Source organism: Oreochromis aureus, linkage group 3 (genome assembly GCF_013358895.1).
Source record: "Oreochromis aureus strain Israel breed Guangdong linkage group 3, ZZ_aureus, whole genome shotgun sequence".
Lineage (NCBI taxonomy): Eukaryota > Metazoa > Chordata > Actinopteri > Cichliformes > Cichlidae > Oreochromis > Oreochromis aureus.
In genome coordinates this window covers 73893386-73908942 of record NC_052944.1, presented here as the reverse complement: position 1 = coordinate 73908942, position 15557 = coordinate 73893386, and the positions used below count along the sequence as shown (strand labels likewise).

At 42.7% G+C, this 15557-nt stretch overlaps 1 protein-coding gene across 2 annotated transcripts; it reads left to right on the top strand.

Moving 5' to 3' along the window:
- Positions 1 to 11819: 11819 nt before the first annotated feature.
- On the top strand, positions 11820 to 15537 carry LOC120437546. 2 transcript variants are annotated; one of them, XM_039608111.1, is made up of 3 exons: positions 11820 to 14020; positions 14112 to 14182; positions 14978 to 15537. In XM_039608111.1, exon 1 carries the CDS (start codon positions 11847 to 11849, stop codon positions 13644 to 13646), a length of 1800 nt encoding a protein of 599 aa, XP_039464045.1. In that variant the 5' UTR covers positions 11820 to 11846; the 3' UTR covers positions 13647 to 14020; positions 14112 to 14182; positions 14978 to 15537. The 2 variants fall into 2 exon arrangements, with proteins under 2 accessions (XP_039464045.1, XP_039464044.1); XM_039608110.1 differs by having other exon boundaries at positions 11820 to 14182.
- Positions 15538 to 15557: the final 20 nt, after the last annotated feature.

Here is a 15557-nt window from a genome sequence, read left to right as displayed (position 1 = left end):
TTACCAAAGTAATAACCAGTTAGTATTCATGTAATATCATTGTAGCAACAGTGGTTACAGTTAAGTAATAGTGCACTGAAATTTATGTAACTGCATAATAAGGGCCCAAAAACCTTCTTTAGATCGATGTCTCTCTTCATTGTAGGAGTCCGTCATCGGGTTCAGGGGATAACACCACAACACAAGCATGGTCCAGATCGTGGATCAGACTAAATGCCCCAAGCCTTTCTTGTAATGCTGTTAAAGTTCTGCCGCAGGTGGGAGTTGAAAATCTAGGACTAGGACTAGGACCTCTGCCAGGTATTCTCAGCTCACCCTCACCATATGTTTAGGAATACAAGGTATGTCTGGCATCCTCCCTGCCATCTTACTACCTCTTGAGTTTAGAGCTGGCAAACTGTTTCTCCCAGTCACACCCGTCCAGGTTTTGCTGTCATTGTCCACATGATCATTGACATCTCCCAGTGGGACAATGGAGTCACAAGCTGGAGCACCCTTAAGCACACACCCAGTAGCTCCAAGAAAGCTGGGTACTCTAAACTCGTTTGGAGCATAAACACAAACAAAGGTCAGAACCCGTTTCCAGTCCTAACCCTCCAGTTCAGTGGCTAGAACCCAAAGTACAGACAGCAAGCTGAAGAAGCACAAGAATACCCATCCCTGCCTGCCGCCTCTCTCCGAGGACTAGGGCTACTCCAGATTGGTGACAGTGGGAAGGAAAAACTCCTTTGACAGGAAGAAACCTCCGGCAGAACCAGGCTCAGGGAGGGGCGGGGCCATCTGCTGCGACTAGTTGGGGTGAGAGAAGGAAAACAGGATAAAGACATGCTGTGGAAGAGAGACAGAGATTAATAACAACTCAAATTAAATGTGGAGCGTTGTATAAACACATGGTGAGTGAAAATGGATGAGACAAAAAGAAACACTCATGGGAAGCAGGTCGAAAAGGTCAAAAGAGCAGCTGTAAACTTAATCTACAAAAATACAGCAATCACAACACAAATGTACTAACCAAACACACAACATAATTTGCTTCTACTTTGAAAACGAGATCAGACACAGTGAGTCCAAACGTTCCAGTGTTTGAAGCAGCAAACAAAAGTGTGAAAAGAAAAAAATAGCCAAAAACTCTACAGCACACAAATACTTTACAGATATTTCCAATGCAGTTTTAAACCACTGAATGATCTTCCTACTGCTCTAAGTCTGCAGTTGTGGTCTAATGTTTTCTGTTTGTTTTCCGCCCTGAAGAGAGGAGTGTAGCAGTTAACCACAATCAGACAGAACAACTCAAATGTTCCATCTGACACCTTGGTGAAACCCACAGAACCACACGAGGAAAACAATCGAGATCTTTATACAAGAAACAATAAGCATTCACTTGGTTGGCTGTTGTTAAAGGTTTCTTTTCACCCTGGAAATTATTCTGCTATACCCAGGTCTTTTGCCTTGCTGAGTGCTTTCTTTCTCTCTCAGGAAATGCCAAACTGCAGATTTTTGACACTTTTACTATTGCAGCAGTTTCTCAAATGTGTTTTTGCTGTTTTCATAGCTCAGGGATGGCTTGTTTCACCTATTTGGAGGGACCTGCATGTTGTCTGTTCACAGTTAGCACCATACCTCAAATCAACTCCAGGCCTTTTAATCTGCTTCATTGTTAATGATATATTGAAAGAACTGCCCACACCTGCTAATGAAATAACCTTTGAGTCAATTGTCCAAATACTTGTACTCCCTTTAAAAAGTGGATGGCACATTTTAAGGAGGAAACTCCTAAACTGTTCGTCCAATTTTAATTTGGATACCCTCAAATTAAAGCTGAGAGTCTACACATTGTGTTCATGTCCATTTTATAACTATATTTGGAATATGTTTCTTTTGACAGTATCCAAATACATACGGACCTAACTGTATAAGTGGCCGTTATTTTTTTTTTTACAATCTGTATCTTATATCGTTAATTCCACTAGACTCAAAAAGCTTAAAAGAAAAACCTGAAAAATCTACTGTCCTCTGTAGGGATGGGTATCGTTTAGGTTTTATCCGATACCAGTGCCAAACCGGTACTTTTGAAACGGTACCGGTGCTTAAACGGTGCTCAAACCGGTGCTTAAAGAATGGAGAACACAAAATTGGTCCAAAAACTCTCATGTTCAGCTGTTTTCCACTTTTTCTTTGGTCATTTTAGCCTTTTTGGCCAGGGTGAAGGGAGCATCTGCCATCAAACAAGAAGACAGCCGCATGTAACTACGACGGTGTTTGCTAGTTCACTACATGCATTAATGTAATAACGTGGTTAGCCTACTCAACGTAAATTACACACAAACAACATTAAGCTACTCACGCAGAGAAGAACGGCTGCTGCTGCCATCATCATCCGTCATCATTTCTGGTACACTGGCAGGGCTAGGGGCCAGGACTCTACTCTTCGGGTTTTTGGGGGATGTTGCTAACTCCGGGTCCGATAACAGGCACCACACCTGCAGTAGATGTGCACGGTGTGAGGTCTTGCAGCAAGCTATCAAACACGGTGCATTTCTCAGCTTTAAAAAAAACGCTATGCGTCGCCAGGTGTTTCATCGGATTCGAGGTGTTACCTCCTTTGATAGTATCACAGTATCACCTTAAAGCACTTGTTGCACGCAGCTGAGTTTGCATCTTTTGCTGCGAAGTACAGCCAGACTTTTGACCGCTTCGCCTTGGGCATTTTTAATGTGTAGCTCTGCTCTAAAAGAACGTACGTACCTGGGCCTGCCTACTATCCTCGGAAACGTAAAATGATTGGCTAGAATTGGCTCAGGAAAAAAAAAAAAAGCACCGAAATAAAGCACCAAAATGTGCGCTGCTTTTCGGTCTGGTTACTACCGTTGATGTCAGAACGACACCGGTACCCATCCCTAGTCCTCTGATATCATATGTGTTTGGTTGATGAACAAATTTCCATGTAGTTACGTCCCCCTCAGTGAGAGAGGCAGATATGAGCTGAAACACAGGAATCAAACCAGGGACACTGCTGTTATGGAACTGAACTGGAACCATTCAGACACTGAGGCCCTCTGAACACATTTTAATTACAGCTGTGCAGAGACACACTGATGACTGACTGGAACACTATGATTCACATTTTACATTCACACCATCCTCACACATGATTTATATATGGCCACTGTTGGACTTTAAATGCCTCACAATGACACAGATGTGCATTTTTTACTCATATGGCAGTGTTTTAATTCACTATACATAAAGTTAGTCTCCATAGATTCATCATTGAGTTCCAATAATCTTACTAAAACACTTAAACAGTTCACCCCTGCTGATATTCAGCAAGGCATCTGCTGATTTAAGCTCAGCTGAAAGTAACATTCAGGTGTCAGTGAGTACTTGCAAAAGTAAAAGCACTCAGTTACAATTGACAGTCTTGATGCTCATCTGTCTGACATTGTGGTGGAGTTAGAGGGAGCTGAAGTACAGTTCAGTTCAGTTTTATTTATACAGCGCCAAATCACAACAACAGTCAGCTCAAGGTTCTTTATATTGTAATGTAGACCCTTCAATAATAGATACAGAGAAAAACCCAACAATCATATGACCCCATATGAAGAAGCACTTTGGCGACAGTGGGAAGGAAAAACTCCCTTTTAACAGGAAGAAACCTCCGGCAGAACCAGGCTCAGGGAGGGGCGGGGCCATCTGCTGCGACCAGTTGAGGTGAGAGAAGGAAAACAGGATAAAGACATGCTGTGGAAGAGAGACAGAGGTTAATAATAAGTACGATTCAATGCAAAACATTGTATAAGCACATGGTGAGTGAAAATGAATGAGACAAAAAGAAACACTCATGGGAAGCAGGTCAAAAAGGTCAAAAGAGCAGCTGTGAAAGATCTACAAAAATACAGCAATAACAACACAAATGTACTAACCAAACTTTCTGCTTTTAAAAGTCGAAACTTCCAGTGTTTGAAGCAGCAAACAAAAGTGTGAAAAGGAAAAAATCACCAAAAACTCTACAGCACACAAATACTTTACAAATATTTCCATTGTAATTTTAAACCACTGAACAATGTTCCTATTGCTTTAAGTCTGCAGTTGTGGTCTAATGTTTTCTGTTTGTTTTCCGCCCTGAAGAGAGGAGTGTAGCAGTTAACCACAATCAGACAGGAACAACTCAAATGTTCCATCTGACACTTTGGTGAAACCCACAGAACCACACGAGGAAAACAATCGAGAACTTTGTTTATACAAGAAACACAAAGATAAAATAAATATAAGTGAAAATGTTGATGGCCCAAAATATATTAACATTCTTATTTTCCCATTGTTGATTTTACAGTAAAATACATATTTAGATAGAGACAAAAGACATAAAACATATAAAAAATCTGTAGATGTCCTCTGGTCTGAGGTGCTGGGGGGACCAGTTAGAGACCAGCAGCTGGACGTCAGTGGTTGGACTGGTGGACTACTTCAGTGAAGAGTAGACGACGTCTGGCTCTGGTTTAAAGTCTGAACACAAACATACACAGTTCAAACAACAGGAAACATCATTACAAGCTTTAGAAGTGTTGATTGAACTACAATCTCCACCTCTCTGCATCACATACAGTCCCAGTTCAGACTTTACTGGGAACCAGCTCAGATACAAATCACAGATTGTGAGGTAGCATAACTTAAGCAGCAAGGAAGGTGATAAGTGGTGATGTGTCCTGTATGTCGAAGCTTCGAATCGTGTGTCGGGTAATCTCGGGGGAGTTTTTGTGAAGCGCGTATCGAGGCTTGCTTTGATTACGTATGCAATGACGTTCGAGGCCTCTCGGGCAGTCCGTACCACGTGACTGATTCAGCAACTGGCTCGCCGGTTCGCGCCAGATTCGAAATAAAATGGGCAGCAAAACACAGCTGATTCCCCCATCGCACTGTGTTGTGGAATTGGATTACGTACGTGCTACATACTTACTTGAGCATTTCTTCTTCGATGGAACCAGCAAGGAAGAGATTTGTTTTATTTCATCTCTCCTAATAAAGTATGCACACAGTAATAAATATCACAAATGATAAGCACCATAATATAAATCAACAACACTCCAGATCCTATAATCTGATTTCTGTCTTTTAGTTTATTAAAAAGTGAAGTGCCACACACTAGTTTGTGTCATTATCCAGATGTACATAAGCATGATTACACAGTTACACAATCATACCAAAACTCTGTGTAACCCAGTTCCTAAAATCATCTCAAACAAAAGAGAAGAAAAAGTAAAACATTTTATGTTCATTGTTCCTGTTCTTACTGTCCTTGTTTAATAAAAGTGAAACGAGATCAATACATTTATTTAAACATAAAAGGGACACAGATTTATATATGATATGCTCTGGTCAAACAAGGGTTAAGTTTTCTCAGAAGGTTGATGAGCTGTGATGAGAGCCTATTGTTTTACTCCACTCCTCGCATGTCAGCCAATCGGTGAAGCTCTAGGCAGCTCTTGTCCCTCCTTAGTGCCAGCTCCCAAGTTTGCAGTCTCTTGCTTCTACAGCTGAACAGAGCAGACGGACTAAAACTTTGCTATCGGTAAGCTGGAGAAATTAACATCTAACAAGTTAAAAAATACCATCTAAACTGATATTTTTCACAAAATATGGTTTTGCACTTGTTGTCGTGAGAGGCAGAGCGAAACCGGAAGGTTTACTGAGCTGTGGCTTCACGTGGCGCTGAGCATACACTCGACGGCGGTAAGCTAAATGTGGCTAATCAGACACGTGATGTGCGGAGTGTGGGTACAGTTGTTGGATGTCTCTGAAACGCACTGCTGTTATGTTAGTTAGATCGTTGACCAAGTCATTAACATGTGAAACGCTGTAAATGGTTAAAGCAGCTAAAAAATAACTTCATGAGAGATAATTGTAAGCAGACTTTATCCTGCTTCCTGTTTAATTTTGATGTCAATCTGTTGTTTTACAATACTCAGTATTGAATACTTGGAGGTAATTTTTAGTGCATTTCCACTTGTACTAGTTGGCCTATGGTACAAGCAGGATTAAGCACGTCTATTTTAATACTCCTATTTGTGGACTGAGTCTTGTGTTTACATGTTATTGAACCTGATTGTTTGCACTTTGTTCAATTTCTGATAAGCATTTGCATATTATTCTATTTCTTAAAAGGGGTAATATACTTATTTATTTGTGATTAGATATATATGTACAGTGAGTTTATTCTGATGAATGTAATTAATGTTTACAATGAAAGTGAATTATATGGTGACTATAATTCCTGAATGTTTGAAACCTTGTAGATAATCTTTAATGTTACTGCAGGTTACAAGCAAGTATTGAACCTTGATACTGTGAAATTTTGGATATTGATACTTTGAAACTTGATATTTTAATGTTGTACAACATGATTGAACTGATGGCTGATCTGAATAGTGGTTACTGCACTGTGACACTAGTTTAATTTGTGAGAGTTATTCCTAAATTGTTCGTGACATATATTTGGCCATTGTTTATAGGTCAGGTTTTTTATATGGGACGAATCCAAGGAACAGGTCAGCGATTCCAGAACCCAGAGCGTTCCAGTGTTCACTGGATGGCGAGCCAACCCAAGATCCTAGGAGACGATATACATACACACGCACACTCATTTGCACATTGATGGACTACAATCTTCTACTGTACAAGTAGTACGGTAGGATAGACAATCACACACACTCTTACCATTGGACGGACTCTATTGCAATACACCCGTTTGTCATGGGCCCCACCGGTACCATTTGGACTTAAAAAGACTAATAGTTTTACTTGTGCACAATTTTATTTTATTCTATTGTTTTGCTACTTTGGGGAAATTTTTATACTGGAAGTTCTGTTAAAACCTGTTGTAACACTGTGTTGTTTACAAATTCCTTTTAAAGGGCTTAAAATCACTAAAGCACTTTTAAGCCACACAACTGTGTTTGTCTGGTTTCTCTGCCATTCATATACCAGAGCTCTAAGAGTCGTTCTTTATCTTCTGATACTAGCCCAAATTACTCATTACCTTGGTAGTTATCCATTGGTACTGTATATAAATCCAGGTAAGTGCTACAAAAGTGGCGAGCCAGCCAGGAGCTCTTTGGTGCATGAATATCAGCAGTGAAACCTCTTTAAAGTGTGTATTGTCATTGAAACATCTTTTGCTATTGCCACAAGATGGATTTTGTATTGAGCTCAGGTATCAAAGTCCCCAATGCCGTAATTGTTAGTGGTATACTCAATTCATCGGATGATGAAGAGATTCTAGACTTTTTAAAGCAGTATGGTACCTTTAGAGCCGTCCCAGTTGTAGATTCCAACTCTGAGTTTTTCAAAAACCTGATCGTTGAGTACCGAAGTGGTAACTCCATTGATGCCTTAACTGATCTTTTGCCATACACATATGAAGTTGAAGGGAAGCCCGGTGTAAAATACCATGTAAGAGCTCTCTCCAGCGTTTACTCTGCCAAGGTGGGTGGCAGTGCTACCAAATCCTACTTAGATGAAATAAAGCAGGTGGCAAAACTGAGTGGTAAAAGTTTTGAAGAGGTACTGAAGTCGATGATGACAGAGATCAGTGAAATCATTGGGAGTTCAGAGACCGATGATGAATGTATGCTCTCCTCCATGCAAGTTGATGATCCAAACAGGGAGAACCAGCTTCACCCCTCTCTTGAAACTTCTGAGATTGCACGCCAGCAGTTGTCTGAAGATCCACCACAGGTAGGATTGATTCAAGGTGGTGCGGAGCCACACCTACCTGTTGATTTCAAAAAGAGCCCACTTAGTGCGGCAAACAGTTTCAACCCACCTGAAATTCAGAAAGTCATTGTGGAACACATCGTGAAGAAAGATGACTTGATTGCACATTCATATCCTCCAATGAGACTCCGCTCATTCTCTGGTAGGATTCCCAGACCCAACGGTGAGACAGATTATGACACATGGCGTTCACATGTCGAACTTCTCAGGAAAGACCCCGCCATGTCTGAACTTCAAAAATCTAGAAAGATCTTTGAGAGCTTGTTGTCCCCTGCAGCTGACATTGTCAACAGACTGAGCCCAGAAGCTTCACCTGAAACTTACCTTCAGTTGTTAGATGCAGCTTTTGGAACAGTGGAGGACGGAGAGGAGCTTTTCGCCCAATTCATGAACACTCTTCAGGATCCTGGTGAAAAGGCCTCTGCGTACCTCTGCCGTCTTCAGGGCGCATTGAACCTCACTCTGAAGAGGGGAGGAGTCTCTGCTGAGGATGCCGATAAACACATTCTCAAGCAGTTTTGTCGTGGATGTTGGGACCACGCCTTGCTCTCAGATCTTAATCTTGAAAATAAGAAAAGCCAACCTCCAACATTCTCAGAACTTCTATTAATGCTCCGAACAGAAGAAGATAGACTGGCAGCTAAAGCCACACGGATGAAGAAACACTTTGACTCAACCCGGCAGCGGGTTGTGGCACACTGTCAAAAGACTTGCACCTGTAGTGAGCTACAGACAGTGACTCAATCTGATTCTGACCCATTGACAGATCTGAGGAAGCAAGTTGCATCCCTACACAGTCAACTTACTAAATTGATGGCAAAGAAACATAAGAAAAGCTCGAAGCCTAAAGACAAGGCTGAGTGTGATTTACGTGACATGGCTATGGCAACCCCTAACATCAAGGTCACAAGTGCGAAGCCTGCCAACTTGCGGCAGAGCACCCAGCCAAAACCATGGTACTGCTTCAAGTGTGGTCAGGATGGCCACATCTCAGCAAGTTGCAGTAATGACCCAGACCCCACTCTTGTCGCTGATAAGAGGAAACAATTGAGAGAGAAGCGTCGCATTTGGGAGATGCAAAACACTCCATCTGCTGACCAGGATTTTTAGACGCAGTCTCAGTTGTGGGGCAAACTGGGACTGAAGCAGGTCAACATCGTCCCGCTAAATCTGGAAGTCAAGCTAAAACAAGAGCACAGGCCACTTTGAGGCAATCCCATGTTAGAGAGCAACCTTTCAGACTACCTAAGAGGCTCATAGGCACGAAGAGTACAGGTCAAGTCATGATCAAAGGTAAGGTGTGCAGTTGTCTCCTTGATACGGGTTCTCAAGTGACCACTGTCACCAAGTCCTACTATGACCAGTATTTGTCTGAGCAACCGATAGAGCCACTCCATGACCTTCTGGAAGTTGAAGGAGCCAATGGGCAGCTTGTACCTTACTTGGGTTATGTTGAGATTGGAATCACCTTTCCTAAAGACTTTCTTGGTGCTGAACTAGAAGTCAAAACGCTAGCTCTAGTAGTCCCAGACACCGGGACATTAACGAAGTCTTGTGTATTGATTGGAACAAACACTCTTGATGTAGTGTATGAAATGTACACAGACGCGAACCCAGAGGGCTATCAACCCATTCCTCATGGGTACAGAACCGTACTCAAAGTACTGGAGTTGCGGCAAAAGCAATGTTCGGATGAAAACGTTGGCTTAGTGAGGATGCGTGGCAAGGGTGAAGTGATCGTCCCAGCTGGGAAAACAGTCGTTCTTGATGGGACAGTATCAATCAAGGAATTTTACACTGAGAGATCTGCCCTGTTGGAATATCCTTCAGCATCTTCCCTGCCTGGGGGGCTTTTAGTGCAGACCTGTCTCCTTGACTTGCCAAGTAACCAGTCGTGCAAACTACCTGTAGTAGTTTCCAATGAGTCAGAGCATGATATTACCATCCCAGCTAAGAGCGTGATTGCCGAACTCAGTGCAATACAGACTGTCCTATCCCACAAGCAAATTGTGAGTGAGCCATCAGAGTGTGAACCATCTAAGACCTCTAGTGTGGCATTTGACTTTGCAGACTCTCCTATCCCTTCTGACTGGAAAGACCGCATTACTCAAAAGCTGAGCAGTATGCCAGAGGTCTTCGCCCAGACTGATCTGGATTTTGGAAGGACGGACAAGGTCAAACACCACATTAAGCTAGCAGATGAGACACCATTTAAACACAGAGCCCGACCGATTCACCCGCACGACATAGAGGCTGTTCGAAAGCATCTGCAAGAGCTTCTCGCAACTGGAGTAATCCGCGAGAGCGAGTCCCCATTCTCCTCGCCAATTGTTGTGGTCAGGAAGAAGAACGGTCAGGTACGCCTGTGTGTTGACTACCGTAAGTTAAACTTACAAACAGTGAAAGATGCATACGCCCTCCCAAGACTGGATGACACCTTCACCGCACTCTCAGGTTCCAAGTGGTTCAGTACACTTGATCTTAAGTCCGGCTATTATCAGATCGAAGTTGCAGAGAGTGATAAGCCCAAGACTGCCTTTGTCTGTCCACTAGGTTTCTGGGAGTTCAACCGTATGCCACAGGGAGTGACAAACGCGCCAAGTACTTTTCAGAGGCTTATGGAGAAATGCATGGGAGACATAAATCTGAAGGAAGTTGTTGTTTTCCTGGATGATCTGATAGTTTTCTCCAAAACCCTTGAGGAGCATGAAGCCAGACTCATGAAGGTCCTGGAACGCTTAAAGGAGTATGGGTTAAAGCTGTCTCCCGAGAAGTGCAAGTTCTTCCAGTCCTCAGTTCGGTACTTGGGGCATGTTGTTTCTCAGCACGGAGTGGAAACTGACCCAGAAAAGACGGCCACACTTAAAACTTGGCCAGTCCCTCAGAACCTCAAGGAGCTGAGATCCTTCCTCGGGTTCTGTGGGTATTACAGACGGTTTGTTAAAGGCTACTCAAGTATTGTGAAACCGCTGAACGATCTAACGTCCGGTTATCCACCACTGAGGAAGCACTGCAAATCAAAAGGGAGGAGTAATCAGTATCATGATCCGAAGGAGCCGTTTTACGGGCGATGGACCCCTGCTTGCCAGAAAGCGTTTGAGGCTATCATTGACAAGCTAACGTCGCCTCCAGTCCTGGCCTTTGCTGACCCAAAGCTGCCTTACATCCTTCATACAGATGCGAGCACCACGGGCCTTGGAGCAGCCTTATACCAGGAGCAGGAGGGACAGCTGCGGGTTATCGCCTACGCGAGCAGAGGTTTGTCGTGTAGTGAGTCCCGCTATCCAGCACATAAGCTCGAGTTTTTGGCTTTAAAGTGGGCTGTAACAGAGAAGCTGAGTGACTACCTCTATGGCAATCAGTTCACTGTTGTCACAGACTCAAACCCTCTGACCTACATCCTCACCTCAGCGAAACTCGATGCAACCAGCTACAGGTGGTTGGCGGCCCTCTCTACCTTCAATTTCAGACTCCAGTATCGTTCTGGAAAACAAAATGGAGATGCCGATGGACTGTCGCGTCGTCCTCATGGCAAGCTACCTGATGACCTTACATCTCAAAAAGAGAGAGACCGGATATGCCAGTTTGCAAAACAACATCTGTCAGATCCAGACAATATTGACTCAGTCGATCAGGACGTTGTTCATGCTATCTGTGAGAGGCAGTTTGTTTATCATTCAACCACCTCTGAAGCTTTGGGTGATGATGCAGGTATATCCCTTGTCGAAAGTCTTGCCATTTCTGGAGATGCTGTACCTGACAGCTTTGAGCATGAAGAGACGTTGGGAGGCCTACACATCATTCCTCACCTCTCACAGGCAGATATCAGGGACAGCCAGAGATCTGATCGGTGCGTCAGACATATTATCACCCAGATGGAGAGTGGGGAGAAACCCCCTCCCACATTGAGGAAAGAACTTCCAGACGTAGTCCTGTTGCTGAGAGAGTTGAACAGGTTCGAGCTGTGCAATGACATTCTCTACAGAACACGCCAAGAAGGCGGTAATAAACATTACCAGTTGGTCTTACCTGAAGACCTGTGAGAGTCTGTGTTGACAAGCCTACATGACAACATGGGTCATATGGGAATAGAGCGCACACTCGATCTGGTCAGAGCCAGGTTCTACTGGCCGAGAATGTCCTCAGATGTGGAGAAAAAGATAAAGACCTGCCACAGGTGTGTACGTAGGAAAACGTTACCTGAGAAGGCTGCACCTTTGGTGAATATCATGACGACAAGACCCCTTGAGCTAGTCTGTATGGATTTCCTATCCATTGAACCGGACAGCAGTAATGTGAAAGATGTTCTTGTCATCACAGATCATTTTACTAAATATGCAGTCGCTATCCCAACATCGAACCAAAAAGCTCGGACTGTCGCAAAGTGTCTGTGGGACCATTTCATAGTACACTATGGCATTCCTGAAAAATTACACAGCGATCAAGGGCCGGATTTTGAATCTCAGCTGATCAAAGGGCTGTGTGAAGTAGCAGGCATACAGAAGATTCGGACTACCCCGTACCACCCCAGGGGCAACCCGGTGGAGCGTTTTAACCGAACACTCTTAAGTATGCTTGGAACTCTGGAGAACAAAGACAAGTCACATTGGAAGGATTTTGTAAAGCCTTTAGTTCATGCGTACAACTGTACCAAGAACGAGGTAACTGGATTCACACCGTATGAGCTGATGTTTGGGCGTCAGCCACGGTTGCCTGTCGATTTGGCTTTCGGGTTACCTGTGAGAGAACAACAAAACAAGTCACACTCTCAATATGTTAAGGACCTCAAATCCCATCTTGAGGAGAGCTATAAAATAGCTACACGGAGTGCTGCAAAGGTAGCCAAAAGGAACAAAACCAGATTTGACAAACATGTGACCACATCTACCTTGGAAATCGGAGACCGAGTGCTGGTCAGGAACATACGCATTCGAGGAAAACACAAACTCGCCGATAAATGGGAGCAGACAGTCTATGTGGTGGTGAAACGAGCTGGAGACCTCCCCGTCTACACCGTTAAACCAGAGGGCGGGGATGGCCCCATACGCACCCTACACAGAGACCTCTTACTCCCTTGTGGGTTCCTCTCTGCAGCCAAGGAGGTGAAACCTGAAAAACCAAAACCAAAGAAAAGGCCCAGAACGCGACAGATTACTCACAAAGACAATGAAAGAGCAGATCACTCCTCAGATGAGGATGACATTGTTCCAGTCCACTGGTTTGCAGATAGATCAGTGCCAAATGACTCGACGTACATTGTCAAGCGAGATGTTCTGCTGACTCATAAATCAAGTCTTGGTCAAGATGATGTGACTGCAGATCATGACAAGTTGGCTGATAGTACTCCAGCTTGTGCAGACACCATATCTGATGTTGTTCCAGCCAGTCATGCTGATGATAACCAACCTTATGACAATCAGATTGCAAGTTATGGAGAAGCCTCATATGAGGGAGACTTACCTGGAAATGACGAATCTGAAAAGGAAAGAGACTTACCTGGAAATGACGAATCTGAAAAGGAAAGAGACTTACCTTCTACGGATCGCCCTGACATGAGGGATGAACAAATCCTACTTCTCTCTGACATGTTAGGGAGTGATGAGGAAGGAGAGGACTTGATATTTGACAGAGAAACAGTTAACAAGGACAGAGATGAACAAACAAGCAAAGAAATTCCTGTCCGAAGATCAGAAAGAAGTCGTCAGCCACCAAAAAGGCTAGACTACCCTGAATTGGGAAATCCCCTTGTCACTGTGGTCAAATCATTATTTCAGGGTTTAACCACAGCTTTCATTGAATCTTTAAATGCTAAAGCTGAATTATTGTTCTTAGATGATGCAGCTCACAGTAGACATGCAAAGGGACTTGCATGAATTCAAGAGGGGAGGGTGTAACCCAGTTCCTAAAATCATCTCAAACAAAAGAGAAGAAAAAGTAAAACATTTTATGTTCATTGTTCCTGTTCTTACTGTCCTTGTTTAATAAAAGTGAAACGAGATCAATACATTTATTTAAACATAAAAGGGACACAGATTTATATATGATATGCTCTGGTCAAACAAGGGTTAAGTTTTCTCAGAAGGTTGATGAGCTGTGATGAGAGCCTATTGTTTTACTCCACTCCTCGCATGTCAGCCAATCGGTGAAGCTCTAGGCAGCTCTTGTCCCTCCTTAGTGCCAGCTCCCAAGTTTGCAGTCTCTTGCTTCTACAGCTGAACAGAGCAGACGGACTAAAACTTTGCTATCGGTAAGCTGGAGAAATTAACATCTAGCAAGTTAAAAAATACCATCTAAACTGATATTTTTCACAAAATATGGTTTTGCACTTGTTGTCGTAGAGGGCAGAGCGAAACCGGAAGGTTTACTGAGCTGTGGCTTCACGTAAACGCTGAGCATACGCTCGACGGCGGTAAGCTAAATGTGGCTAATCAGACACGTGATGTGCGGAGTGTGGGTACAGTTGTTGGATGTCTCTGAAACGCACTGCTGTTATGTTAGTTAGATCGTTGACCAAGTCATTAACATGTGAAACGCTGTAAATGGTTAAAGCAGCTAAAAAATAACTTCATGAGAGATAATTGTAAGCAGACTTTATCCTGCTTCCTGTTTAATTTTGATGTCAATCTGTTGTTTTACAGTACTCAGTATTGAATACTTGAGGTAATTTTAGTGCATTTCCACTTGTACTAGTTGGCCTATGGTACAAGCAGGATTAAGCACGTCTATTTTAATACTCCTATTTGTGGACTGAGTCTTGTGTTTACATGTTATTGAACCTGATTGTTTGCACTTTGTTCAATTTCTGATAAGCATTTGCATATTATTCTATTTCTTAAAAGGGGTAATATACTTATTTATTTGTGATTAGATATATATGTACAGTGAGTTTATTCTGATGAATGTAATTAATGTTTACAATGAAAGTGAATTATATGGTGACTATAATTCCTGAATGTTTGAAACCTTGTAGATAATCTTTAATGTTACTGCAGGTTACAAGCAAGTATTGAACCTTGATACTGTGAAATTTTGGATATTGATACTTTGAAACTTGATATTTTAATGTTGTACAACATGATTGAACTGATGATGATTGAATTGATGATAGCTGATCTGAATAGTGGTTACTGCACTGTGACACTAGTTTAATTTGTGAGAGTTATTCCTAAATTGTTCGTGACATATATTTGGCCATTGTTTATAGGTCAGGTTTTTTATATGGGACGAATCCAAGGAACAGGTCAGCGATTCCAGAACCCAGAGCGTTCCAGTGTTCACTGGATGGCGAGCCAACCCAAGATCCTAGGAGACGATATATATACACACGCACACTCATTTGCACATTGATGGACTACAATCTTCTACTGTACAAGTAGTACGGTAGGATAGACAATCACACACACTCTTACCATTGGACGGACTCTATTGCAATACACCCGTTTGTCATGGGCCCCACCGGTACCATTTGGACTTAAAAAAGACTAATAGTTTTACTTGTGCACAATTTTATTTTATTCTATTGTTTTGCTACTTTGGGGGAAATTTTTATACTGGAAGTTCTGTTAAAACCTGTTGTAACACTGTGTTGTTTACAAATTCCTTTTAAAGGGCTTAAAATCACTAAAGCACTTTTAAGCCACACAACTGTGTTTGTCTGGTTTCTCTGCCATTCATATACCAGAGCTCTAAGAGTCGTTCTTTATCTTCTGATACTAGCCCAAATTACTCATTACCTTGGTAGTTATCCATTGGTACTGTATATAAATCCAGGTAAGTGCTACATC

What these genes read in the sequence shown, in the direction of transcription:
- LOC120437546 (XM_039608111.1), top strand. Translation starts at nt 11,847, where the DNA reads ATGGGTCATATGGGAATAGAGCGCACACTCGATCTGGTCAGAGCCAGG.